Below are 27,999 nucleotides of genomic sequence, written 5' to 3'. Positions count from 1 at the left end.
AGAAGCTCTAATCAGCTATGAGTAGTATGATGGGTCTGGAATATGGAGGGATAGTAAAAGGGGCCTTTGGAGAAAAAAAGTTTGGGATTTTCATTGCCAGTTAGGGTCAGGGCAGGGCTCCTGTATTCCAGGACCGCAAAGGTTACCATTCTGATTGTATTTGAGGATGTGCTCCAGAAGTTGCCACAGGCAGCCCTGAGTCCAGGGAATGTTATTGGATACCTCTTTATAAAAAGGAAATGTTTGGGGCTTCCCTGGTGGCGCAGTGGTTGAGAATCTGCCTGCTAATGCAGGGGACACGGGTTCGAGCCCTGGTCTGGGAAGATCCCACATGCCACGGAGCAACTAGGCCCGTGAGCCACAACTACTGAGCCTGCGCGTCTGGAGCCTGTGCTCCGCAACAAGAGAAGCCACGATAGTGAGAGGCCCGCGCACCGCGATGAAGAGTGGCCCCCGCTTGCCACAACTATAGAAAGCCCTCGCACAGAAACGAAGACCCAACATAGCAATCAATCAATCAATCAAAAAAAAAAAAAAAGAAATGTTTGTAGGTGTGGTAGACAATGCCCTTCTCCCCAACCCCGGTTTAAAAAAACGAAACAAAACACTGTGAATATGTTATCTTACTTGACACAAGGGACTTTGCTTGTGTGATTCAGTTAAGAATTTTGGAATGGGAAGATTATCTTGAATTATGGGGAAACAGGGCAGTTTATTAACAAGGATCCTTGTAAGAGGGAGGCGGGACAGTCATAACATAACAAAAGAAGTTATCAAGGTCAGAGTGATCCGGAAGTCACTAAGCTAAGGAATCAGGCAGTCTTTAGAATCTGGAAAAGGCAAGAAAAGAGATTCTTCCCTACAGCCTCCAGAAGAAACAAGTTGTCTTGTGTTTTATAACTCCTTAGTTCCAATGTGTGTTATTTAATGTTTAATAGTTAGCTAAGTTTATTAAACTGAATAGCGTGCCATTGTATACTCCCTGGCATTGTCACAGGGCATTGTCACAGGGTGTACTCGATGAAAATTAGGTAAACCTTAGGTTTGAGAACTATTTGAGGTCCAAGAATTTTCTGCCAGCCAGCTTGCCTACTCCAGCATCCAGAACTCTTGAGGATGTGTCTCTCTTACAAATTAAGTGGACTCAGAAAAACACACACTGTCCCATATGCAAGCACCTCAAAGCTGGCTGCTCAATAGAACTTTCTCTGAATTCCAGTTAGTGATAAAAGATTTGGATGCTGAGGAGAAATTATCTCAGACCTTTATTTTACCCTACAGCCCGGTCCCTTACCATAAACATAAATATATTTGCTTCTTCATTCTGAATTTTCCAAAATATCATTGACAAGTAAATATAAGTGCAAAGCAATGTGTGGAGGTTTCTCTTAAATAAAACATAGCATGCATTGTTAATTTGTAATGTAAGCGTGCTTTTGAATTTGTTAAAATGTTCTCTTGAATTTGTTAAAATGTTCATTATTTGCAATTGTTGTCAAGTTCTTGTTAGTTCAGCATTTTTCAGTGGCTACTGTGCACTATTTTGTTTAATAGGCACAGGGAATTGATAAGAACCTCAATAAAATAGAGGAGACAATTAAACTACAATTTTGGGTGGCAGGTATGTGTGTAACACATAGGTGTACAAAGATCCAGACTCTGCTTGGTGTGGAGAGTAGGTTGTCCCTACTGACAAGGAACACTTTTCAGAAGAGATGACTCTTGAGTTGAGACCAGAAGGTTGAAACAAATAGATAGCATGTACAAAAGCACGGAGTACCTTGGAAAAGGTTGCAGGATTTGAAGGATCTGAGAAAAAAACATAGTAAATGAATTTTACTTCCCTTATCACCTTTTTTTTTAATCATCTTTCCCTCTATATTGTGATCGAATATGTTTGCTTTCTTCTTAGCTTCCTCCCTTCCCTTTAATAACATTTTCGTATTGAACATCTCAATTATTTTTCTAAAGAACAGTAACATCTGTTTCCTTTAACTCTGAGACTAAAATTTTATATCAGTGGTCAAAAAATGCTAAGCATTAAGAGGAATGCTTAGGTAGGCTAAGCAGTGGTAGGCTAATGTCCGTGAGTTTGAAACACTTGACCAGAGACTGAGTACATCTAAAAGACTGTACCACCTAAGATTATTTGTTTAAATTTAAGGGTCTATAAACCCCAGGAACAAAGTTGTATGTATCATATAGTGCATATTTGTAAATGGTTTTCAGTTGTAAATGGTTTCACACACAGATGTATATATACATACCCCACTTCTTTAATAATAGTATGTTTTTAAGTGCCTCTTAAAAATCTTTTATTTTGAAAAAATTCAAACATACAAAGGAAGAAAGAAGAGTGTAACGAAGTCTCAGATACATAACGTTTCATCATCAGCCCCACGCCTCCCACCATACACACTGGATTATTTAGAAACCAATCCCAGACGTATCATTTAAGCATGTTTCTTTAACAAGACATTCAAGGAATAAAAAAAAGTATACGTTGCAAAATCATGAATTTAGATACTCCATTAGGAAGATGATAAACCTACTTTGCAAATTTCTTTTCCAACCACTTAACTAAGTGAATCCTTTGCTTAAAACAATAAGTCTGCTCATTATTCCCTGAACTTGCGAATTCCTGATTCTGTGGGGACGTTTTCCATGCTTTTGTCTCCTCTGGAGCCTGCTCTCTATTCTTTGCCATGTGACTGTGCCCTTTAAGGCTTGACTCAGTTCCTGCCTTCTCCTTGAAGATTCTCCTGACTTTTCTTTGGGAAAATGCCTCCTTTTTTTTTTCTTTTTCTTTTTTTGTGAGCATTGCTGAGTTATCATTTACATATGCTATGAGTTGCTATTGAGTTTTTAAAGTTTAATATTCTAACTCGATTATAACTACTGTGTGCTTCAGTTGTCTCATGTATAAAAGAAGGATATTAATAACAACTGCCTCAAATATGAGGATAAATAGGATAACCAAAACAAAGAATTCCATGAATATCAGTTATTTTTGTTGTCAACTATAAACTGAAAAGAAGGAATCATGCTATGTCCTTTTTTTAAATTTAATATTTATTTTATATTGAGGTACAGTTGATTTACAATGTTGTGTTAGTTTCAGATGTACAGCAAAGTGATTCAGTTATACATGTACATATATCCATTCTTCTCAGATTCTTTTCCCATATAGATTATTACAGAATACTGAGTGGAGTTCCTAGTGCTTTACAGTAGGTCTTTATTGATTATCTATTTTATACATAGTAGTGTGTATATATTAATCCCCAACTCCTAATTTATCCCTCCCTCCCACCTCTCCCCTTTAGTAACCATAAGTTTGTTTTCAAAGTCTGTGAGTCTGTTTCTGTTTTGTAAATAAGTTCATTTGTATCATCTTTTTAGATTCCACATATGAGTGATATTATAATATTTTTCTTTCTCTGTCTGACTTACTTCACTTAGTATGATAATCTCTAGGCCCATCTATGTTGCTGCAAATGGCATTATTTCATTCTTTTTTATGGCTGAGTAATATTCCATTATATTATGTACCACATCTTCTTTATCCATTCTTCTGTTGGTGGATGTTTAGGTTGGGAGATTAATCCCTTGTCAGTCACTTGGTTTGCAAATATTTTCTGCCATTCTGTGGGTTGTCTTCGTTTTGCTTATGGTTTCCTTTGCTGTGCAAAAGCTTTTAAGTTTAATTAGGCCCCGTTTGTTTATTTTTGTATTTATTTCCATTACTCTAGGAGTTGGATCCAAAAAGATATTGCTGTGATTTATGTCAGAGTGTTTTGCCTATGTTTTCCTCTAAGACTTTATAGTGTCTGGCCTTACATTTAGGTCTTTAATCCATTTTGAGTTTATTTTTGTGTATGGTGTTAGGGAATGTTCTAATTTCATTCTTTTACATGTAGTTGTCCAGTTTTCCCAGCACCACTTATTGAAGAGACTGTCTTTTCTCCATTGTGTATTCTTGCCTCCTTTGTCATAGATTAGGTGACCATAGGTGCGTGGGTTTATCTCTGGGCTTTCTATCCTGTTCCATTGATCTATATTTCTGTTTTTGTGCCAGTACCAAACTGTCTTGATTACTGTAGCTTTGTAATATAGTCTGAAGTCAGGGAGCCTCATTCCTCCAGCTCCGTTTTTCGTTCTCAAGATTGCTTTGAATATTCAGGGTCTTTTGTGTCTCCATACATATTTTAAGATTTTTTTGTTCTAGTTCTATGAAAAATGCCATTGGTAATTTGATAGGGGTTGCATTGAATCTATAGATGGCCTTGGGTATTATAGTCATTTTGAAAATATTGATTCTTCCAATCCAAGAACATAGTATATCTTTCCATTTGTTTGTGTCATCTTCAGTTTCTTTCATCAGAGTATTGTAGGTTTCAGAGTACAGGTCTTTTGCCTCCTTAGGTAGGTTTATTCCTAGGTGTTTTATTCTTTTTGATGCGATGGTAAATGGGATTGTTTCCTTAATTTCTTTCTGATCTTTCGTTATTAGTGTATAGAAATGCACCCGGTGGGTAAGGTTGGTCCAGGGGTCTGTGCAGGCCTTCTGGTTGAAGGGACTGGTGCCTGCCTACTGTTGTGTGGAGCCGGGTCTTGTCCCTCTGGTGGGCAGGGCCGTGTCAAGGGGTGTGTTTAGAGCTGGCTGTGAGCTCAGTAAGGCTTTAGGCAGCCTGTGTGTTGATGGGTGGGGCTGTGTTCGCACCCTGTTGGTTGTTTGGCCTGAGGCATCCCAGCTCTGGAGCCTGCAGGCCATTGGGTGAGGCCAACATGGCAGCCAGTGGGTATTCCCTGGGCCTCCACCAGCAGTGTCCTTGCCCCCACAGTCACTCCCTGCCTCCCCAGGAGACCCTCCAATCCCCATAAGTAGGTCTGACCCAGGCTCCTATGGAGTCACTGCTTTGCCCTGGGTCCCAGTGCACGTGAAACCTTGTGTTTGCCCTCCAAGAGTCAAGTCCGTTTCCCCCAGTCCTGTGGAGCTCCTACATTCAAGCCGCACTGGCCTTCAGAGCCAAATGCTCTGGGGGCTGCTCTTCCCACTGCCAGACCCCCAGGCTGGGGAGCCTGACGTGGGGCTCAGAACTCTCACTCCTGTGGGAGAACCTCTGCAATATAAGTACTTTCCTGTTTGTGGGTCACCCACCTGCCAAAAGCACCTCTCCTACTGTCTTGTTGTGGCTTCTTCATCTTTGGATGTAGAATATCTTTTTTGGTAGATTGGAGTCTTTTTTGTCGATGGTTGTTCAGCAGTTTGTTGCGATTTTGGTGTTTTCGTGAGAGTACATGAGCTCAAGTCCTTCTACTCCGCCATCTTGTCTCCTGTCTTGCTATGTACTTTTTTTGATCCAGTGTCTACCCTCATGCTCCAGACAAAGTAGATATGAAATACATGTTTAGTTATGTTGGCTAGGAGGAAGCCTGTGCTTTATATTTCATTAGATTATTATCAAATACTATTCATTGACAAATTCATATACACGTTCAAAATATGACCTTTAAAAATAAGCATTGTGAGATACTATGATTTCTCTCTAGAGTTGATCACCATTTCCTTTATTGATTTATTTCAAGTTTAAAAATATATATTACTTGCTTTCACAGATGCAAGGTTAAAATCCAGTTCAATTAAAAACCAAGACATATTAAATTTTATCCTTATTATATCCATGAAGAAATGATTTGCACAGAGAACAGCTATTAAAATAGTAATTACAAATCAATTTTACCTTGTTGAGACCATAATCGTAACACTTAGAAAATTTGAGAAATCCAGAAAAGTTGATAATTAGGTTAAAAACCTTCCAGTGATAATCATTTCATTGTCTTCTCTTTGCATAAAGGTTTACATAGCTACAGATATACTGATTGTGAAATCATGTTTTTCCATCACTTAGCATTGTACAGAAGCATTTTTTTGTCCTTAAAATATTGGCAAATAACATGTATAATTTTTTAAATGTTTTGAATAGATAGCAAATAAAAATCATTAAATGTGTAAAAGGTTAAAAAATATTATGACAGTTTCTGATAGCTAATTCTTTTTTTAGGATCTCCTGGCTATTCTTGCTTACTTATTTTTCCATATGAATTTCAGTATCAGTTGTCAATTTAAAAAAAAAAAAAGTAACTTGTTGCAGTTGGGTTCATTTTAAATTTATAGATTAGCTTTACTGTATTGCCTTTCAATATAAGAACCTGGCATACCACTCCATTCTACTTTTGTATGCTTCAGTATGTTTTAAGTCTTTGTCAATTGGCCTTTGATGCCAATATTACAGATTTCTTGTTAAGATTATTCCTATATATTTTAGCATTTTGTTCTAATTGCTGTTATAAATGGAGTCCTTTTTTTCCATTTTGTTTCTCAACTGGTTGATATTGTAATTTTGATGATTGTTGATTTAAGTATTTTAAATATGTGCCTAGCCACCTTACTCAATTTTAATTCCCTTATGGTCTGTAATCATTTTTCACTAGATTCTTTTGGGCTTTTCAGGTAACGCTTTATATTTGCAAGTAATAATTTCACCTTAAAATAGTTTTTTTTATAACTCTTATTCTTTGTCTAACTCCTGACTTTACAAGAAATACTTTTTTTTTAATTGAAGTATAGTTGATTTATAATATTCTGTTAGTTTCTGGTGTTCAGCAAAGTGATTCAGATATTTTTTTTCAGATTCTTTTCCATTACAGGTTATTACAAGATATTGAATATAGTTCCCTTTGCTATACAATAAACCCTTATTGCTTATCTCTAAGCAATCTGCTAATCCCATACTCCTAATTTATCCCTCCCCATGTCCCTTTGCCCTTTGGTAACCATAAGTTTGTTTTCCGTGTCTCTGAGTCTGTCTCTGTTTTGTATATAGATTCATTTGTATTACGTTTTAGATTCCACGTATAAGTGATGTCATATGATATTTGTCTTTCTCTAACTTACTTCACTTAGTGTGATATTCTCTAGGTTCATCCATGTTGCTGCAAATGGCAGTATTTCATTCTTTTTGTGGCTAATATTCCATTGTGTGTTTGTGTGTGCATGTGTGTGTGTGTGTGTGTATGACATCTTCTTAAACCAATCCACTGTTGTTGGGCACTTGACTAGTTTTCATTGCTTGGCTATTGTAAATAGTGCTGCTATGAACACTGGGGTGCATCTATCTTTTCAAATTGGAGTTTCCATCTTTTCCAGATATATGCCTAGGAGTAGGATTGCTGGATCATATGATAGCTCTATTTTTCCTTTTTTAAGGAACCTCCATACTGTTTTCCATAGTGGCTGCACCAATTTACATTCCCACAAACAGAATAGGAGGGTTCCCTTTTCTCCACACCCTCTCCAGCATTTGTTATTTGTAGACTTTTTGATGAGAGCCATTCTGATGGGTGTGAGGTGATACCTCATTGTGGTTTGGATTTGCATTTTTCTAATAATTAGTGATGTTGAGCATTTTTTCATGTGCCTATTGGCCATCTGAATGTCTTCTTTGGAGAGATGTCTATTTAGTTTTAGGTCTTCTGCTCATTTTTTGATTGGGTTGTTTTTTTCATATTGAGTTGTATGAGCTGTTTGTGTATTTTGGATACTATCCCCTTGTAGGTCTCATCCATTGCAAATATTTTCTCCCATTCCATAGGTGGTCTTTTCATTTTGTTGATGGTTTCCTTGGCTGTGTAATAACTTTTAAGTTTGATTAGGTCCCATTTGTTTGTTTTGCTTTTTATTTCTTTTGCCATGGGAAATTGATCTAAAAAAAATGTTGCTACAATTTATATCTGAGAATGTTTTGCCTATGTTTTCTTCTAGGAGTTATGGTGTTATGTCTTGTATTTAGGTCTTTAATCCATTTGGAGTTTGTATATGGTGTGAGGGAATATTCTAGTTTCATTGATTTATGTGTAGCTGTCCAGCTTTCCCAACAACACTTGTTGAAGAAACCGTCTTTTCTCCATTATATATTCTTGCTTCCTTTGTTCTGGATTAATTGACTGTAGGTGTGTGGTTTTATTTCTGGGCTCTCTATTCTGTCCATTGATCTGTATGTTTGTTTTTGTGCCAGTACCATGCTGTTTTGATTACTGTAGCTTTGTGTACTATTGTCTGAAGTCTGGAAGTGTTATGCCTCCAGTTTTGTCCTTTTTCCTCAGTATTGCTTTGGCAATTCTGGGAATTATGTGGTTCTATGTAAATTTTAGGGTTATTTGTTCTAGTTCTGTGAAAAATGTCATGGGTGTTTTGATAGGGATTGCATTAAATTTGTAGATTGCTTTGGGTAGTATGGCCATTTTAACAATGTTAATTCTTCCAATCCAAGAGCATGGGACATCTTTCCATTTCTTTGAGTTATCTTCAGTTTTCTTTATCAGTGTTTTATAGTTTTCAGCATATAGGTCTTTCACCTCCTTGGATAAATTTATTTCTAGGGTTTTCTTTTCTTTTTTTTTTCTTGTTGAGGTGATTTTAAACAAGATTGTTTTTTTACTTTCTCTTTCTGATAGTTCATTGTTAGTGTAAAGAAAAGTAACAGCTTTCTGTATATTAATCTTGTATCCTGCTACCTTGCTGAATTCATTTATTCTGCTAATTTTTGTGTGGAGACTTTAGGGTTCTCTAAATAGAGTATCATATCATCTGCAAACAGAGACAGTTTTACTCTTCCCTTTCAATTTGGATACCTTTTCTTTTCCTTGTCTGATTGCTGTGGCTAAGATTTTCAATACTGTGCTGAATAGAATTGGTGAGAGTGTGCATCCTTGTCTTGTTCCTGAATTTAGTGGGAAGGCTTTTAGCTTTTCAGGGTTGAGTATTGTTGGCTGTGGGTTTGTCATAAATGGCTTTTATTGTGTTGAGATATGTTTCATCTGTATCTACTTTCACGAGAGTTTTTATTATGAATGGATGTTGAATTTTGTTTGCTTTTTCTATATGTATTGAGATGATCATGTGATTTTTATTCATCAATTTGCTAATGTGGTATATATCACATTGAGTGATTTGTGGATATTGATAAATCCTTGCATCCTTGGGATAAATCCCCCTTGATCATCGTGTATGATCCTTTTAATGTATTGTTGGATTCAGTTTGCTAACATTTTGAGTATTTCTGTATCTATATTCATCAAAGGTATTGGCCTATAATTTTCTGTTTTTGTAGTGTCTTTGGCTTTGGTAACAAGGTGATAGTGGCTTCATACAATGAATTTGGTAGAGTTCCCTCCTCTTCAACCTTTTGGACCAGTTTGAGAAGGATAGGTTTAAGTTCTTTCTATGTTAGGTAGAAATTCCCAGTGAAGCCATCCAGTCCTGGACTTTTGTTTGCAGGGAGTATTTTCTTACAGGTTCTGTTTCACTTTGATCGTTCTGTTAAAATTATGTTTCTTCTTGACTCAATTTTGGCAGGCTGTGTGTTTCTGGAAACTAGTCCGTTTCTTCTGGGTTGTCCAATTTCTTGGCATATAATTGTTCATAGTATTCTCTTATGATTTTTTATATTTCTGTGGTATCAATTGTTATTTCTCCTTTTTCATTTCTTATTTTGTTTATTTGGGCCCACTCTTTTCTTCTTGGTGAGCCTGGCTAGAGTTTGTAGATTTTGTTTATCTTTTTGGGAAACCAGCTCTTCGTTTTACTGATCTTTTCTGTTAGTTTGGGGTTTTTTTTAATCTTTATTTCTTCTCTCATCTTTATTTCCTTCTTTCTGCTCACTTTGGGTTTTGTTTGTTCTTTTCTAATTCTTTTAGGTAGTAGGTTGGGTTGTTTATTTGAGATTTTTCTTGTTTCTTGAGGAAGACCTGTACTGCTATGAACTTCTTAGAACCACTTTTGCTGCATCCCATAGATTGTGTAAGGTTGTGTTTTTATTGTCATTTGTCTCAAGGTATTTTCTGATTTTTTTTCTTTTATTTCATCCTTTACCCATTGGTTTTTTAGTAGCATGTTGTTTAGTCTCCATATGTTTGTTCTTTTCCCATTTTTCCTCCTGTGGTTGATGTCTAGTTTCATACCATTGTGGTCAGAAAAGATACTTAAAATAATTTCTATGCTCTTAAATTTGTTGAGGCTTGTTTTGTGACCCAGTATGTGGTCTATCCTAGAGAATGTTCCATGTACACTTGAAAAAATATGTGTTTTCTGGTTTTCTGGGATGTAGTGTCTTGTAGATGTCAATTAAGTCCAACTGGTCTATTGTGTCATTTAGGACATCTGTTTTCTTACTGATTTTCTGTCTGGAAGATCTGTCCATTGATGTCAGTGGGATGTTAAAGTCCCCTACTATTATTGTATTTCTGCCAGTTTCTCCCTCTATGTCTGTTAGTATTCTATTGATATATATTTAGGTCCTTATACCGGGTGCATATATGTTACTGAGTGTAATATCCTCGTATTGATCCCTTTATCATTGTATAATGTCCTTCTTTTTCTTTATGGACTTTAAGTCTACTTTGTCTGATATGATTATTGCTACCACCACTTTACTGTCATTTCCATTTGCCTGAAATATTTTTTTCCATAGCCTCACTTTCAGTCTATGTGTCTCCTTAGCCCTGAAGTGAGTCTCTTGTAGGTAGCATATTGTAGGTTCTTATTTTTTATCTAATCTGCCACTCTGTGTCTTTTGATCAGGTCATTTAGTCCATTGACATTTAAAGTAGTTATTGATGGGTATGTACTTATTGCCATTTTAAACCTTGTTTTCCAGTTAATTTTGTACTTCTTTGTTGATTTCTTCTTTTTGTTTTTCCTTTTGTGGTTTGATGGTTTTCTTTCGTATTATGCTTGAGTTCCTTTCTTTTTGATTTTTGTGAATCTATTGTATGTTTTTTATTTTGTGGTTAACTGGGTTTTCAAGTATGTTGACCCATAACTATCTCTATTTGCTTTCTACAATTGTTTTTGTTTGTTTTTGTTTTTGTCTTTGATTTGGCTGCATCGCATCTTCATTGCCGCACATGGGCTTTCTCTAGTTGCAGTGAGCGGGGGCTACTCTTTGTTGCAGTGCATGGGCTTCTCACTGCGGTGGATTCTCTTGTTATGGAGCACAGGCTCTAGGTGCATGGGCTTCGGTAGTTGTGGCATGCAGTCTCAGTAGTTGTGCCTCGCGGGCTCTAGAGCGCAGGCTGAGTAGTTATGGCACACAGGCTTAGTTGCTCCACAGCATGTAGGATCTTCCTGGATCAGGGATCGAACCTATGTCCCCTGCATTGGCAGGTGGATTCTTAACCACTTGGCCACCAGGGAAGTCCCTTCTTGTTTTTAATCAATGTAATGTCTTATTTAAATGATCTTCAATCCTTTTATATATTTGCCTATCCTATTGTAATTTTCACTTTCGTATAAATTCTTGCTACTTTTCTCTTTTGAGGAGACCTTAGGGTAGATTTAGTATTGCTGTATTCTTTTAGTTTTTGCTTGTCTGAGAAATTCTTTATCTCCTTCTATTGTAAATGATATTCTTGCTGGGTAAAGTATGTTGCAGGTTTTTCCCTTTCAGGACTTTGAGTATATCATGCCACTTCCTTCTGGCTTGCAATTTTCTGCAGAGGATTCATTCAGCTGATAGCCTGATAGGGATTCCTTTGTATATGGCTCTTTGTTTTTCTCTTGCTGCCTTTAGAGCTCTCTCATTGTTTTTAACTTTTGCCATTTTAATTATGATATGTCTTGGTATAGATCTGTTTGGGTTCATCTTTTTGGGGACCTTCTGTGCTTCCTGTACCTGGATATCTGTTTCTTTCTTTTGGCTTGGGAAATTTTTAGCCCTAATTTCCTCAAATAAATTTTCAATCCCCTTCTACCTCTCTTCTTCTGAGACCACTGTAATGTGAACATTGGTATGGTTAATGTTATACCAGAAATCTCGTAAGTTGTTTTCATTTTTAAATTTTGTTTTTCTTTAGCTGTTCTGATTGAGTGATTTCCATCATTCTATTCTCCAGATCACTATTTGTTCTTCAGTGTTATTTAGTCTGCTGTTGATCGCTCTAGATTGGTTGTTATCTCAGCACTTGAGTTGTCTAATTTTGATTGCTTCATCTTTGTAGTTTCTAGTTCCTTGTTACAGTGATCTGCATTTCTATTGGTAATCTTAATTCCTTTAGCACTTTTTTTATCTTCTTTTTGAACTCAGGGTCTAGGAGACTGGTGAGGTCTGCTTCATTTCTTTCAGATGTCTGTTGTTCTTTTAATTGGGAGTAGCTCCTCTCCTTTTTCATTTTGTTTACCTTCTTCTGTCTGAATTTAGGAGAAACATTTTCTACTGTGGTCTTGAAAGGGGTGTTTTCAACGTGGGAGTATCATGTGTACTCTGTGTGAGTCCAGTATTTTTGGTGTGAGGGCCGGTTTTGGTATGGATGCCAGCCACCTCTTCTCCCCAGAGTCTGCTGGCTGTTATCGCCTTGATGGGGATGTGATTGGTGTTTTGGAGTCTAGGGCCTGCACTGGGTGTTAGGCAGAGCCCCCTCATTGCTCCATGGCCTGTTGGAGTCAGGGCCTCCTCCCCAGTTGTTGGAGTAGAAGCCCTGAGGGTTGGATTTGATGAGGCTCCATTGCCCTTGAGTGCGTGCCCTGTCCCAAAGGAGGTGACTGCTGAAGCAGGTGAGGCCCATGTGGTCACAGTGAACCTATGTACCTCCCATGCAGTCCAAAGTTGCTTCCCTTTTTCCATTGTGTTCGTCCTAGATGTAGTGCTAGGCTGTGGTATGGAGTAGGCTGGCACTGGGGGCCAGGGTGCTGTGGCTGCATGAATCGAGATGGTTGGGCTGCTGCTTGGGACTTTGACTGCCTCTGTGGCAGGCCTCTCTCAGGACCTGTCCACCCCAGATCCAACTCCAAGCAGAGGTGTGGGGTGGGCAGAACTGGAGCACTGAGTACTCCTCCCTAGAGGCTTTGTACCAGATACATGCCTTTCTGTGCTCCACCAGGTGCTGCTGACAAAGCCCAGACCCACCCCCTTCCCCCCCACCCCCACCTTAGGAGTGCTGACAGTGGGACAGTGCACTCTGTTGTTAGACCTGGACCACACCCCAGACCCTCAGGACTAGCTCCTTGCAGCTAAATGGAGTCTTTCTCTAGGGTTTGTCTGCCGAGATTCACTGCTTAGCTGCTGTAGGTATTTGTAACCCCGCAAGATTCAAACTTTGATTGGGAAGTGTGGTGAGGTACAGGCGCCAGCACCAGTCTCCCTCCACCGTGACTGTTAGCAGGCCAGCCTGCGCACACTCCTCTCAAGTAAAGTCCAGGCTTCTCCAGCCCCTCTGTCTGTCCCAGCAGGCAAGGGGGCTCGCTAAGCCTGACTGTGTGGACCTCTTATCCTTTACACATCCCCCCCAGAGGCTCAGGTCCCATCCTGATGCTTTTTTTTTTTCTTTTCCTGTCCTACCTACTTACATGGAGGTCTTTCTTGCAGTTTTGGTTGTATAGTAGATCTTCTGCCCATTTCCCATTGGTTTTCTGTGAGGATTGTTCCAAATGTAGATGTATTTTCGATGTGTTTGTTGGGGGAGGTGAGCTTCACATCCTCCTACTCTGCCATCGTGATCCCCCTCAGGAAGTACTTCTGAATTTACTAAATAAGCATATTGCTGGCTACTGTGTGAGATTGATATATTTTAGCTACCTGTGTATAATGGAAATGTTATTCTTTATTATACATACAGTAGTATTCCTGCACTTTTTAAAAATTGTTTTATTTATTCAATCATCTCTTATTGGGCTCCCACTGTGCGGTTGGCACATAGTCAGGTGCTGGAGATTCAGAGTTGATAGACAGTGTCCACTCTTCAGGGATGAGTATTGTGATAAACATATAACAGTTTTCTTCAGGAACAGAATCCTGTGTTAAATTTTATTTTAATAACTTTTAAAAAATCAGCAGTGAATGAGCAAGTGCTTTTCTTTCACCAAAACCTAACAGGCTAGTAGTATTAGTCAATAAATGGAACATGATTACTTAAATTTAAAGCATTCTTATTCTAAAAGAATTTCAGAATTGAAAGAAACTTGAGCCAGCATTGAATCTGTCTCCCCATTCTCCACCCAGTTTTACTGATGTGAAACAGAGATTTAGAGAAGCCAGTATTCAACTGAGGTCATATATAACCAGCTTACTTGCAGAGCTTGGAGACCCCATGTCCTGCCTAGTAGTCTGGGATCCTAGAATATCTCTATTAATTATTGGTTAAGCTTTGGTGAGCTGTTTTGGATTCATGACATTTTTGGTAGTGTTTTTAAGTTCTTGAATTTAGAATTTTTGTTGTATCTTCTGAATTCCTTAGCCCAAAGAATGGAGAGGAAAGTATGCTCTCAGAATACCTTGTGATTTTGCTTTTAAAGTGTTCTCAGACATGTCATTCTGTTTGCCTTTTTGAAGAAAAAAGTATGATTCTTAATATGAAATTGACATTTTTTACCTGTGCAGTTTATCTTGTGACATTAATTTTTCTTTTTCTCTTTTTAGTCTGCCATTTTCAATTTTCAGAGTCTGTTGACTGTAATCTTGCTGCTTATATGTACCTGTGCTTATATCCGATCCTTGGCACCCAGCCTCCTGGACAGAAATAAAACTGGGTATGTCACTAATAATGTCTAATCACCCAAATTAGTTCTTAGAGATATTGAATGTCAATTATTGAAAGTCATTAAATAATTTAATTCCTATATGTAATTTAGTTTGTAATAACTTTTTACATTATTTTTTCCCTATTTTTAAAAATCCAAATCTTTATATTCACAGAAGCTTACTAAATAAAAATATAAATATCAGAAGTGACCTGAAATGTGTTGGACTGAAAAAAAAATGTATTTTAAAAGATGTGATAGATTTGTTTCTGAGATTGAAGCTATAGTTTAGTACTTTCAAAGACAGTGTTTGGCCTTAGTATTTAATAGAATATTAGTAAAATTGGTTATCATATTTTGAAAGCATTAAACATCTTATAAGCACTGTGTCCATAAAAATAATAATATAGACATTGCCTCTTCATTCCAAGACTGGTCTAATCATATAGGCTTCCCATCTGTATCATAAAGCAAACATCTTTGGAGAAATTTATTTAGCTTACTTAAAAAAGTAATGAAAATTAAGTCTTGGGCATGTCACATCACTTTTAATTATATGTTCACACCCCCAAAAATTTTAAGCTTAATATGATACCACAAAGACTTAAAATTTTTAACTGCCATGTTCCTAATACAGAAATACATATTGAGTTCAACCAGAAGGACAAGTATGTAAAAAAACAGAGACCATGTGGTGAAAACTATGTAGACTTTCTTTGCCTTACAGATTTATTAATTTCTTGAATTCACAATTGTCTTAATTCTTTTGTGGTAAGATCCTGTACCTCACTTAATCATCTTAAGAAATAATAGGATGAAATAGTAGAATACTTCACATAGGAATAATTAATTATCTCCAGCACCTTTTTTATTTTTGATGAAAGGAAAAGGGCCAAATTAAGATCCTGAAAGGTCAAACTCTGCTTTTCCACTAATAAAAAGCCCCTACAAGAGGCCAGGTAGTAGATACTCAACCATGAGAAGAAATAATTCTCTTTCCTTCAACTCCATTATATCTTTGGGGTCATAATTAACATTTATTCAAACATCCTATTATCTAAATCATTTGGCTTTTGTTACTATTCCTTTCTTTTTATTACATAGGTTTGTTTGAACATCTATAAAGATATAAATAGAACCCCTAACCAGTTTTGAATAATGAAAATCTATAATCCTGTTCCAATAAACTGATGGTCTCTATTGGCATGAGGGATTTTATTTAACCTACTGAAGGTGAAAGTAGATGTTATTTGTCCATCAGTTTTTCTGACAATGCCTCACTTCCTTTGTAGACATTATCTTCTCATCAGTCCACCTTTTTCTCTGAACTCAGCACTCAATACTTTGTCCCTTTGTTGAAATTATATAATCTTATTTGTTGTTTAGTTGTGCCTGAAGCCTTTCTACCCAGCCAGTTTTATTTCCTCCTACCCTTCCTCTGCAACCCCAACGATTAACTTATAGTTAAAGCATATGGTAGAATCCAATAAACAGTCTCATTGATCATTAGTTTAGATTTCTAATGTAATACATAATGTCTAATAAGAAATTTAAGTGTTTATGTCATTGAAGAATAATCTCATAGTGGCAGAACAGTGTATTTGTACTTTTCTGATGCTGCGACAAAAAAAGTAGATTGCATGTGGAAATGTCTGCTCCTCATTCCTTTGGAAGCAGGAATACATCCATAACATGCTACATTAAAAAAGGAGTTCTCAGGGCTGCCAACCTTACAGTAGAGGTTGAGTAGTAGTATATTTCTCCTACATAAAAACCAAAGAAATAGCATGCCTATTTTCACATTTTAAAATATATAATGATATAGTCAGCTGTTTCAAAGCTTTTTTTAAAACTTTGCTTCTATTTATATAAATGTTAAGCCCTTTTTATTTTGACTTGTACATATGAAGTATTTTCTGTAGAAGAAATTTTTACTGGTCATTGTTCTCTTCTGTTGTAATGCGTATTTTTATGAGACTCAAAATAAGCTTTCCTTTCATTGTAGTGAGTATTCCATGCTAAAGTGAAGATATCTGGACCAATTAGATAAAATGAGTTCTTGATAACTTCACTGTTGAAAATAACAAATTAATTTTTTGCTGCTTCAAATAATATAGAACTAAAAAGCAGCAGAGAAAGATTGCTACTTTGTCTTGCTTCATATTTTCGTAGACTTAATAGTTTTATCAGCAGATATACTTATTGGCTTATATCCTTAGAAACTAAGCAGCATATCTGCATTGGTTTTTACCAGCTAATAAAGTTCCTTGTAGCATTTGGGATGTTACAGAAATGTCTAGGTAGGGAAATACGTGAAAAAGGCCAAAGCAGTACCAATTAATCTCTTAAGTTGCCAAGTTGGGAAATTTTTTTCATTTAAATAGCTTTCAATATGCTAAGTGTGTTATACCAATTTCCTAATGAGGCTTTTAGTTATTTCTAGGCTATATGACCTGAAAAGACCTTGACTGTGGTCATGTGGTTTCAGATTATTCTGTGGGGCCCTAAGCTTCCCATAGAGGAACTTCAGGTGTCCTGCCTCTGAGTACCTCAACCAGAGGAGCTTTAAATCAGTAATGCATTTTATAATCAACAGACTTTTAGAATCAAGCATCCAGGGCTTTGCAGATCACTAACCAGTTGTCTTTCATTTTTTGATGAAATGTAAGCCACTGTAAGTGATACCTGGAGTTATTGTCACATACACCTTTAGCCTGTGTAATACTGAACACAGCGCATGTTAATCACTATTCTAAAGACTTTCTGTGTAATAACTCATTTAATCCTTGTAACAACCCTATGAGGATGAGATAAAGAGATAAAAGAGGTAAAATAACTTGCTCACAGTTATGCAGCCAATTAAGTAGGATTGAATTTAGGCACAATCTAGCCCTGATCCTTTGCTTTCAAGAGTGTATATGATTTTTGTCCTTTTTATTCCTATAAGAAGAAAATTGTTTCACCTGTCAGAATGCCCATCCTTCACAGTAAACTTGTATTTTTGCCATTTCATTTAATCTATACTAAGAGACTTCTTGCTTTGATGTCAGGAATTTACTGTATACTTCAAAGGAGGAAAGTGTATAGAACTTAATTGAATCAGCATTTTCTTTCAGTCTTAACCATTCAAATACAATGATTCATTGCCAGCCATCTCTTTGGGAAAAAAAAAAAAAATTATAAATTTCCCTGTAATTTAAACATTATGATTTTCTTATACCAATCCTAATTCACTAAATAAGTAATGTTAATTTATCTTGATTTGTAACCATGTGTAACACTATTTATAATTCTATTCTTTTGTCACACCAACAGAATAGTTGTCTATAATGTGTTTTTTTCCCAAATATCTCTATTCATTGAATGACTTGTCTTTTTTATTGAGCTGGTATTTTTTAATGCATGCAAAATAAGTGATATATCCATATAATATGTATTCATAATATATTCATTCATAGAATTGAAATGGACATATTAGTCTAATTTTTATTTCCAGAGTATATGTGTTTTAAATGGCATATTTAGTTAATTTCATATACAATTATATGAAACTAGGGTTTTCCACTTATATTGAAATGTATATGTTGAAATATATTGAATATATTACACTGAAATATAGGCTCATTTTTTGTATTCCTCCTTATTTAATGTTATAGTTATGTAAATGCTATCATTGGAGTTCATGATTATAGATCATTTAAATAAAGAACTATATTCAGTAAGAAGTAAGTTTTTTCAGTATGAGAGTTTTATTTTTTAATGTCAAAATTTATCCAGAACCAACTGTTCCCATTTACTGTTTTCTCAAAGTTAACATTTATTTAAATGGGCATATGTATTTTCTGCTTTTGAAGGTAAAGCACTTGAAGTTGACTGAATCAATCTTCTAATAGTAAGCCCTGGTGCAAATTTTTGCCACTCTCACATTAATTTACTTTGGGCTTAACCTGTGACACAACATATGTTCAGTTTCTGACAGTTTCTGTACATTGATGGTTGATAAGCTTTTGTGTCCTACTTTTCTCCATAAGTGGTGGCTCAACATCAACTACATTTCAGTTTAAAGCAAAGCATCAGCAGTTAAAATACTAGTATATAATAAATTCTCCATATGGTTCTGAATAATTCACCTTTCCCAGTAAACAGTAGCTACTTTTTTTTATTCTATGCAGGTTGTTGGGTATATTTTGGAAGTGTGCCAGAATTGGTGAGTATCTATCTATAATCTCTCTCCACTTCTTCATCTGTAAATTGTTGGCCAATTTACTTGTTGTGTTCAAACAAATCAAATGTCACTTTTTAAAGTGCAGCCTTCCCAACTATGTGCATTTTGCAGTAGTTTGTAGAGTTCCACCTAACTCTTTTCCTGACACTATTTAAAACTAGACTTCATAGATAGCTCGTAATACTTCATTAGCAGGGAGATGGAAAATATGACAAAAGTCTCTCTAATTCAGATATCAAATACTATGCATTCCTGGTTTTGGGGAGATTTCAGACAAATATGTATAGTTTTATGCACGCATACTTTAGTATACAGCATGCAATTCTGTATAATGTGTACCATTTTGATAACTGAGGATGATTTTTCCATTTAATGAAAGTCTTGCTGAGCAACCATCTAATTGCCCTCTGATAGGTCACAGAATCTTATTGGTTGCTTTTAGAAAACATGAACTATTTCATCTTTTGAATCCATGTATGTGGTCATACTTGAGCTTTGTGTAAATGTGGATATCTTCTAACTTTTCATAATAAGATTAGTAGCGCCTTAAGTGTGTTTATGGTTAGATAACAATATATACTATACATTGTCCCATAACACTGTGTATATAATAACATTTAACACAGTGGCCAGCACATAGTAGACTCTCAAATGATTGGTAAGTAAATGAATTAAAATGCATTTTATTTGCCAGTATTCTTTTTTTATTGCAGTATAGTTGATGTAGAATATTACATAAGATACAGGGGTACAACATAGTGATTCATAATTTTAAAGGTTATATTCCATTTATAGTTATTATAAAATATTGGCTATATTCCCTGTGTTGTACTATATATTCTTGTGGCTTATTTATTTTATACATTACAGTTTGTACTTCTGAACCCCCTGCTCCTGTCTTTCCCCTCCCCCCTTCCCTCTCACCACTGGTAACCACTAGTTTGTTTTCTAGATCTCTGAGTCTGTTTCTCTTTTTTTTGTTATGTTCATTCCTTTGTTTTATTTTTTAGACTCCATATATATGTGATATCATACCGTATTTGTCTTCTCTGAGTTGTTTTACTAAGCATAATACCCTCCAGGTCCATTCATGTTGTTGCAAATGGCAAAATTTCATTCTTTTTTATGGCTGAGTAGTATTCCAGAGTGTGTGTGTGTGTATGCCACATCTTTATCGATTCACCTGTTGATGGACACTTAGGTTGCTTCCATATCATGGCAATTGTAAGTAATACTACTTTGAACATTACGGTGCATGTATCTTTTCAAAATAATGTTTTTGTTTTAGTCGGATATGTACCCAGGAGTGGGATTGCTGGGTCATACGGTAGCTCTATTTTTACTGTTTGGAGAAACCTCCATCCTGTTTCCCGCAGTGGCTGCACCAATTTACATTCCCACCACCATCCACATCCTCAGCAACATTTGTTGTGTTCTTTCTGATGATAGGCGTTCTGACAGGTGTGAGATAACATCTCATTTTTGGTTTTAATTTGCATTTCTCTGATGATTAATAGTGTTGAGCATCTTTTCATCTGCCTGTTGGTCATCTCTATGTCTTCTTTGAAAAAATTTCTATTCAGGTCTTCTGCCCAGTTTTAATTGGGTTGTTTGTTTTTTTGATGTTGAGTTGTATGAGCTGTTTATAGATTTTGTATATTAATCCCTTATCAGTCATATCATTAGCAAATATTTTCTCCCATTGTGTAGGTTGTCTTTTTGTTTTGCTGATGGCTTCCTTTGCTGTGCGAAAGCTTTTACGTTTAATTAGGTCTGATTTGTTTATTTTTGCTTTTGTTTCCTTTGCTTTAGGAGACAGATCCAAAAAAAATATGATTTATGTCAAAGAGTGTTCCACTTAACGTCTCCTTCTGGGAGTTTTATGGTTTCCGGTCCTACATTTAGGTCTTCAATCCATTTTGAGATTATTTTCATATGTGGTATGAGAAACTATTCTGACTTCATTCTTTTACATGTAGCTGTTTTCCCAGCACCACTGAGGGGGGTGGGGAGCGATTCCTGACACAGTTTTGTATGGAGTCCAGGGTGTCCTGAAACTTGTGTTGGCCTGCTACTGGGCAGGACCATGTCCCAACTGGTCCCAGGGCAGGGTCTGGCCTACTGGGGGGTGTGGGCAGGCTGGGTCCGCAGATTGCAGGATTGTGGTTTTCTTGCATTTGGTGTTTGCCACCTGATGGGTGAGGCTGGTCCAGAGGCTAGAGCAGACTTCCTTGAGGGCAGGGCTGGGCTCCAGGAGTTTCTGGGGCTGGTGCCTGCGCACTGGTTGGGGAACTGGGTGCTGGGACCCTGCTGGACAGGGCCATGTCCAGAGGCAGCTGTGGGCTTAGGGGGTCTTAAGGCAGCCTGTCTGCTGATGGGTGGGGCTCTGTCCCCACCGAGTGAGTTGCTTGGCCTGAGGTGTCCCTGCACTGGCACCTGTAGGCTGTTGGGCCAGGGCACGGTTGGGTCCTAGCACTAATAAGCTAGAGGGAAGATTCCACAATGGCGCCTGCTAGCACCAGTGTCCCCATGGTAGAAGTAGCTCTATGAATGGCTGCCACCAATGCCTATGTCCCCAGGGTGAGTTGCAGTTGCCTCCTGCTCCTCCGGGAGATTCTCCAAGACCAGCAGGTAGGTCTGACCCAGGCTCCTATCAAATTACTGCTTTTGCCCTGAGTCCTGGAGTGTGTGAAATTTTGTGGGTGCCCTTTAAGAGTGAAGTCTCTCTCCCCGAAGTCCTATGGGACTCCTGAAATTAAGGCCCACTGGCCTTCAAAGCCAGTGCTCTGGGGGCTCGTCTTCCCAGTGCAGGACCTCCAGGCTGGAGAGCCTGATGTTCGGCTCAGACCTTTCACTCCTTTGAGAGAATCTCTACAATGTAATTATTCTCCAGTTTGTGGGTCGCCCACCCAGTGGTATGGGACTTGAATATACAGCTAGTCTTCCGCACCTACCTGTCTCCTTGTGGTTCTTTCTTTGTGTCTTTGGTTGTAGAAGATCTTTTCTGGTAGGTTCCAGTCTTTTTCATCGATGGTTGTTCTGCAAACAGTTGTGATTTTGGTGTGCTTATGAGAGGAGGTGAGCTCAGGGTGTTTCTACTCCGCCATCTTGGCCAATCTCCCCAAGAGGTAGTATTTTCTGATGCTTTTAGATCACATTTGCAGAGTCCCAATGCAAACCCTGAAACAACAGAAGAAATCTTAAGCCCTTCAAAAGTAACCAAGAAGAGAGAGAGAAAGAGACAAAAAAGCACTCTCAAGGGCTAATGCTGATAGCTAATGGTACATGTAAATATATATACACCAAACTCCTTGCTTCAAGATCCAGGTCACTCAAGGAAAAAAGTAATCTCGCTAAGGAACAGGCTGGTAAGAATACCTCACGTAAACTACAAAGAGAGAACATAATGGGATTGTCTCCATAATTTCACTTTCTGATATTTCGTTGTTTGTTAGTGTATAGAAATGCAACAGATTTCTGTATATTAATTTTGTCTCCTGCGACTTTACCAAATTCATTGATGAGCTCTAGTAGTTTCCCCATTTACCATCTCATCAAAAAGAATAGAATACCTAGCAATAAAGCTAAGGAGGTTAGAGACCTGTACTCCGAAAACTAGAAGACACTGATGAAAGAAATTGAAGATAACACAAACAGATGGAAAGATACACCGTGTTCTTGGATTAGAAAAATCAATATTGTTAAAATGACCATAGTACCCAAGGAAATCTACAGATTCAGTTGCATTCCCTATCAAATTACCAATGGTGTTTTTCACAGAACTAGAACAGATAATTTAAAAATCTGTATAGAAACACAAAAATTCCGATTAGCCAGAATAATCTTGAGAAGGAAGAACAGCTGGAGGAATCTTGCCCTCTGACTTCAGACTATTACAAGGATATGGTCATAAAAACAGTATGGTACTGGCATAAAAACAGACGTATAGATCAGTGGGACAGGATAGAAAGCCCAGAAATAAACCCCACGCATTTATGGTCAATTAATCTAGGACAGTGGAGGCAAGAATATACAATGGAGAAGACAGTCTCTTCAGTAAGTGGTGCTGGGAAAACTGGACAGCTACATGTAAAAGAATGAAATTAGAAGATTCTCTAACACCATACAAAAATAAACTCACATCTAGGTGTTTAATCCATTTTAAGACTGGATACTATGAAACTCCTAGAGGAAAACGTAGGCGGAACACTCTTTGACATAAATCGCAGCAATATTTTTTTGGATCTGACTCCTAGAGTAATGGAAACAAAAACAAAAATAAACAAATGGGACCTAATCACACTTATATGCTTTTGCACAGCAAAGGAAACCATAAACAAAACGAAAAGACAGTCTATGGAATGGGAGAAAATATTTGCAAATGATGTGACCAACAAGGAATTAATGTCCAAAATATACAAACAGCTTGTACAGCTCAATATCAAAGAGACAACCCAATCAAAAAATGGGCAGAAGATCTAAATAGACATTTCTTCAAAGAAGACATACAGATGGCCAACAGGCACATGAAAAGATGCTCAACATTGCTAATTATTAGAGAAATGCTAATCGGAACTACAATGAGGTATCGCCTCACTCTGGTCAGAATGGCCAACATCAAAAAGTCTGCAAATAATAAATGTTGGAGAGGGTGTGGAGAAAAGGGAGCCCTCCTACACTGTTGTTGAGAATGTAAATTGGTGCAGCCACTATGGAGAACCCTTAAAAAACTAAAAATAGAGTTACCATATGATCCAGCAATCACATTCCTAGGCATATATCCAGAGGAAACCATAATTCGAAACAATACATGCACCCCAATGTTCATTGCAGTCGTAGAATATCACTCAACCATAAAAAAGAGTGAAATAATGCCATTTGCAGCAACATGGATGGATCTAGAGATTAAGTCAGAGAAAGACAAATATCATATGATATCACTTATATGTGGAATCTAAAAAAAATGATACAAATGAATTTATTTACAAAACAAATAGACTCATAGACATTGAAAGCAAACTTATGGTTACCAAAGGGGAAAGGCAGGGGCAAGGGGAGGGGATAAATTAGGAAATTGGGATTAACAGTTATGCACTACTATATATAAAATAGATAAATAGCAAGGACCTACTATATAGCACAGGGAACTATATTCAATATCTGGTAATAACCTGTAATGGAAAAGAATCTGAAAAAGAGTATATGTGTAAATGTGTGTGTGTGTGTGTGTGTGTGTGTGTGTGTGTGTATCTGAATCGCTTTGCTGAACACCTGAAACATTGAATCAACTATTCTTCAGTAAAAAAAGAGAGAGAACATATGGAAGAGCAAGACAGTTTGAGGGAGTAGGGAATATCACTGGATTAGAGTCATACTAACATTAAAGTTGCTAGCTCATGAATAAAATATTAAGGTATTTTAAATCCATCTTTTGTGTAATAAATTAGAAAACACTGTACAACTCCATTTAGTAGCCAATCCAGGTGATCCTTTTGTTCACAATTTTAGCTTGAAAGTATAGCTAAAGTTTTCAGACATCTAGTTTATAGCTTTCTTCATGTTATCCTATAGTACTACCTATTTCTATGTCTAATTATAAACTGTGCCTTTTTTTGCTTGCCCATGTATTTCCATTTTCCTGTCTTGACTATATGAATACCATAGGTTAAATGGTTCAGTTATTCATTTTTGCCAATTATGTGGAAAGCATTAGCTTTTCATTTTGGCAAAGTGGTTTAGAAAATGTTGATGGTGATGTGCTGCTTTCTCAACCACATGCTCCTCTCTTATCTTGACACAGAATATATCCACAAAGAAAGGAAGCAGTTTTAATGGGAAAAGGCCCAGCCAGATCATCTTATCATGTTACACATCACATTACAGCAACTGTTTCACATTCACTTATAGAGACCTAAGACCAGACAAGAAGTAACATTCTTACGCAAGTTCAACCAAAGATGTTTAGCTCTACCACATGGCAGTCTCTTTTAAGAAAATTAAAAACGGGAAAATGAAACCCATATGTAAATTATAGCATTCTAAGTTGGAGGATGAGGAAGAGAAAAACTTCCTCAAAAATTAATTTCCAGCAGATGGAAAATTTAGGACAATATTAGTTTCTTCTTTTAGTGTTTAAGAAGACTATATTAGACAGTGAGAGTATCTAGCTCTATGGTGAGTAACAGGCTTCCTTATGAGATCTACCAGAAATTTTGGTCTGATTGTTTTGTTGTTGTTGTTCTTGTTTTGTTGGATAACGTGAGTTTTTTACCCTGAAAGAATCAGCATGGCTAAAAAATGAGGAACCACAGTATTTTTTAGTTTCAAAAGATTTTTTTTTCCAGTTGAGATAATATTGTAAAAACACTGTATTTTCTCACTTTCTAGATTTTCCTTTAGCTGGAATGCAGTCCATTAAATGTCTACGGAGAGAAAAACCTTTCAGAAAAACACCAAATGTTTATTTTATTTGTATGTGTGTAATGTCTTCTGTGAATATTGCCATTGAACAAAGATATAAACTTTTTGACTGTATCACTGTGATCTCAGTGAGGAAGCTCTGAAAATGAAGATGACCTTCAAGGTTTTAGTTGATAAGAGTGGTCAAGATTGACATTTTCCAGAAGTAGTTAACTGAACTTGCTAGTGAAATATGGAACTTAGTTACTAGAAAAGATTATTTTAAACATAATAGAAAAACACAGGTGAGGTGAGTATAAACCATCTCTGTAAAGGAACCAGGTACATACCCAGGATTATTCCTAGAAGTAGCACATCACTCTTTCTCCTTCCTTCTTCCTTTCTTATGTGCCCTCAAGGCAGCATAAAAATGCCTGGTGCTTTGTGCAGCCTTGCAATTACTGAAGAAACAGGAAAGAACAAAATGAGTTTGAGTTAGCTCACAATTACAGGATCTCTGTTTATAAGACAGTTTCACAAGCCAACTCCAGATCTACTTCATGCAAAGGGAAGTCTCCAAGTATAAACAAACACTCCTTAAACACATGTGAAAATTGACTAATAGAGAAGTGGTTGTTCTAAGTTCTACATCTCTAACCCAGAGTAATTATACTGTAAAAGATTTGATATGAAATCCATTTCAGAAATAGTTTAGTTTTCTCTGATATGTTTTTATTAAGCATTCTACGTTATATTGATTTTTAAAATGCAGTTTGATTGAACACCCTCTGTTTATTTTCATCTAGGAATGCTTATTTTTTACCCCTTATAATTGTCATGAATTGCTATCAATGAAGAAAAAAAGTATGGCTAGAAACTGTATGTTGAACTTCTTTTTATAGGTGGAAATTTCCCTTTTTTATAGGAAAAAAACAAGCAATATTTCTTTGGTTTTAATTGAGTTTTTGAGATAATTTCATTTGGATCTTTAGCCTACATTCTGTGTTATATTTTTTAATATTTGGGTTTGTGCAGTGACACTGAAATGGCTCATGAAGGGTTTTCTAAAGGCATGAAAAGGGAGGTGGTCTTAAAAATAGATCAGTATAGTTTAGCTCATTCTGGAGTATACTCACTTTTATGTTGCATGTAGTTTGTTTTGCCCACCCCTGCCCCTAAATATATGGGCTTCATAGGCAAGAATTTTATCTTGGTTTTTTATATGCCCCTCTCCTGTAGTAAGTAATAACCTTATGCTAACCACTCAGTTAATCAACGTGAATATATCTACCTTTTTTCCAACAGGTGAACGGAAGAGTCCTTATGTTGCAGTATGCTGTATTGTAATGGCCTTCAGCATCCTCTTCATACAGTAGCTTGGAAAAATGCCAGAATTCAGTTGCAATCAGATTTAAATATGAAAAAAAAAAGGACTTATCTGCAGAACATAATGGAAAGAATGGTTAACCCTTTTATCTCTGAACATTGAATGAGATAAATTTTCAGCTGCTGTTCTCTATTATTTTTGTTATTGGACCAATGTTCTATATAAATAATTAGGATGTAACCATTTAATACTCAGAGTTTAAATATGTCTGTAACAATCAACCTCAGTACTGTCACTACAATATTACATTCTGCATATGTCATTCTATTGTGTCAGATACCAGTTTTTAGTGAGGTATCTTTAAGGCACATAGGAGAAAACAAAATTGGTAAATTACTTAAGTTCCTTTCACCGTGATTTGGAAATGATAAATCTTTATAGAATGAGACTTTTTGGACTAGCTTTTTTATTGAAGAAAAAAAAAGGTTCAATTCGTGTTGATAAGGACTGCATTCATATTTAATAATGCTTGCTTTTCCTCTGGCCACATCATTTTGAGCATTAACCAGAGTACCTCTACTGTTAGCAAACTGTAGTTTATTACAGGTATTTAAACTATTTAAAACAAGCCTATGCAGTTCTTAAGGAGGAAGATAAATGAGAAGTGACTTAAGAGTGCTATTGAGAAAAATGTTCCTATTTAACATAAAAGAATTCAGAATACCTGACTGGTGTTATTGTCTCTGAAACCTCTGGTTAAGTATGGATAAATGTCTTTAGCATAAATTTGACCAGCTAACTGTCGTTTTTGGAATAAGACTACATGCTTAGAGTAAAGAGCTAAACTGAATGATAATCTTATATGCGTTTTTCATTCTTTTTAGTGTTAGGTCTCTACATTTTAATTACCCCAAAATGCAAACTGCGTTTTTGTTTTTTAATACAGCACTTTAAATCTAGTTTATGTTTTGTCTATCAACTTGAACTGGAATCTTGTGTAACTTACTACATGATGATAAACAGTTTTCACATCTACTTACCATATGCCATGGCATAAATGTCTTTGAGCTTTGATGATAAAGGAGGACCTTCAGTAATTTAACATTGGAAATGTGACTTATAAATTTTGTAGTAGAGCAGTTATTACACATTTATGGTTAACATTTCAAAATTCAGTTAAAGTTTCAAAGCAAAGGAGAACTTCTTAACTAAAAATTGCCCGTTACACATAGTATTAATTAGATATTGTTGTCAGCTGTTAATTCCCCATAAAGATAAAAAGAATAAACTTTTTTTTTTTTAAGAAAAAAAATTGTTTAGAATTATTTTTAAATGAGCCTGCCAGTAGCTGTTTCTGCAGAAACAAAGTATGGAACTGAAAGTTACCTATTTTTAGGACCACTTTAAAGTACTTAGAATTCTAGGAAACATCGAAGAAAATCTTGTTACACATTGCCTGCTTTTTTTTTGCAA

The 27,999-nt window shown here is 36.4% G+C and overlaps 1 protein-coding gene and 1 non-coding gene across 2 annotated transcripts in view; both read left to right on the top strand.

The window, feature by feature from the left end:
- The window catches only part of TMEM167A (transmembrane protein 167A), a 33,094-nt gene extending 5,712 nt beyond the window's left edge, over positions 1–27,382 (top strand). Inside the window, exons 2-4 of the mRNA XM_036847638.1 lie at positions 14,475–14,584; positions 18,748–18,782; positions 26,505–27,382. Coding sequence (XP_036703533.1) covers positions 14,475–14,584; positions 18,748–18,782; positions 26,505–26,575 — 216 coding nt within the window. The 3' untranslated portion in view covers positions 26,576–27,382. The remainder of the gene's footprint in view (positions 1–14,474; positions 14,585–18,747; positions 18,783–26,504) is intronic.
- Positions 16,212–16,346, top strand: LOC118893738. Its single transcript, XR_005019585.1, has one exon. It is a non-coding gene; the product is annotated as a small nucleolar RNA U109 (small nucleolar RNA).
- Positions 27,383–27,999: the final 617 nt, after the last annotated feature.

Source organism: Balaenoptera musculus, chromosome 3 (genome assembly GCF_009873245.2).
Source record: "Balaenoptera musculus isolate JJ_BM4_2016_0621 chromosome 3, mBalMus1.pri.v3, whole genome shotgun sequence".
Classification (NCBI taxonomy): Eukaryota; Metazoa; Chordata; class Mammalia; order Artiodactyla; family Balaenopteridae; genus Balaenoptera; species Balaenoptera musculus.
This window is presented reverse-complemented; position numbering and strand designations above follow the sequence as displayed.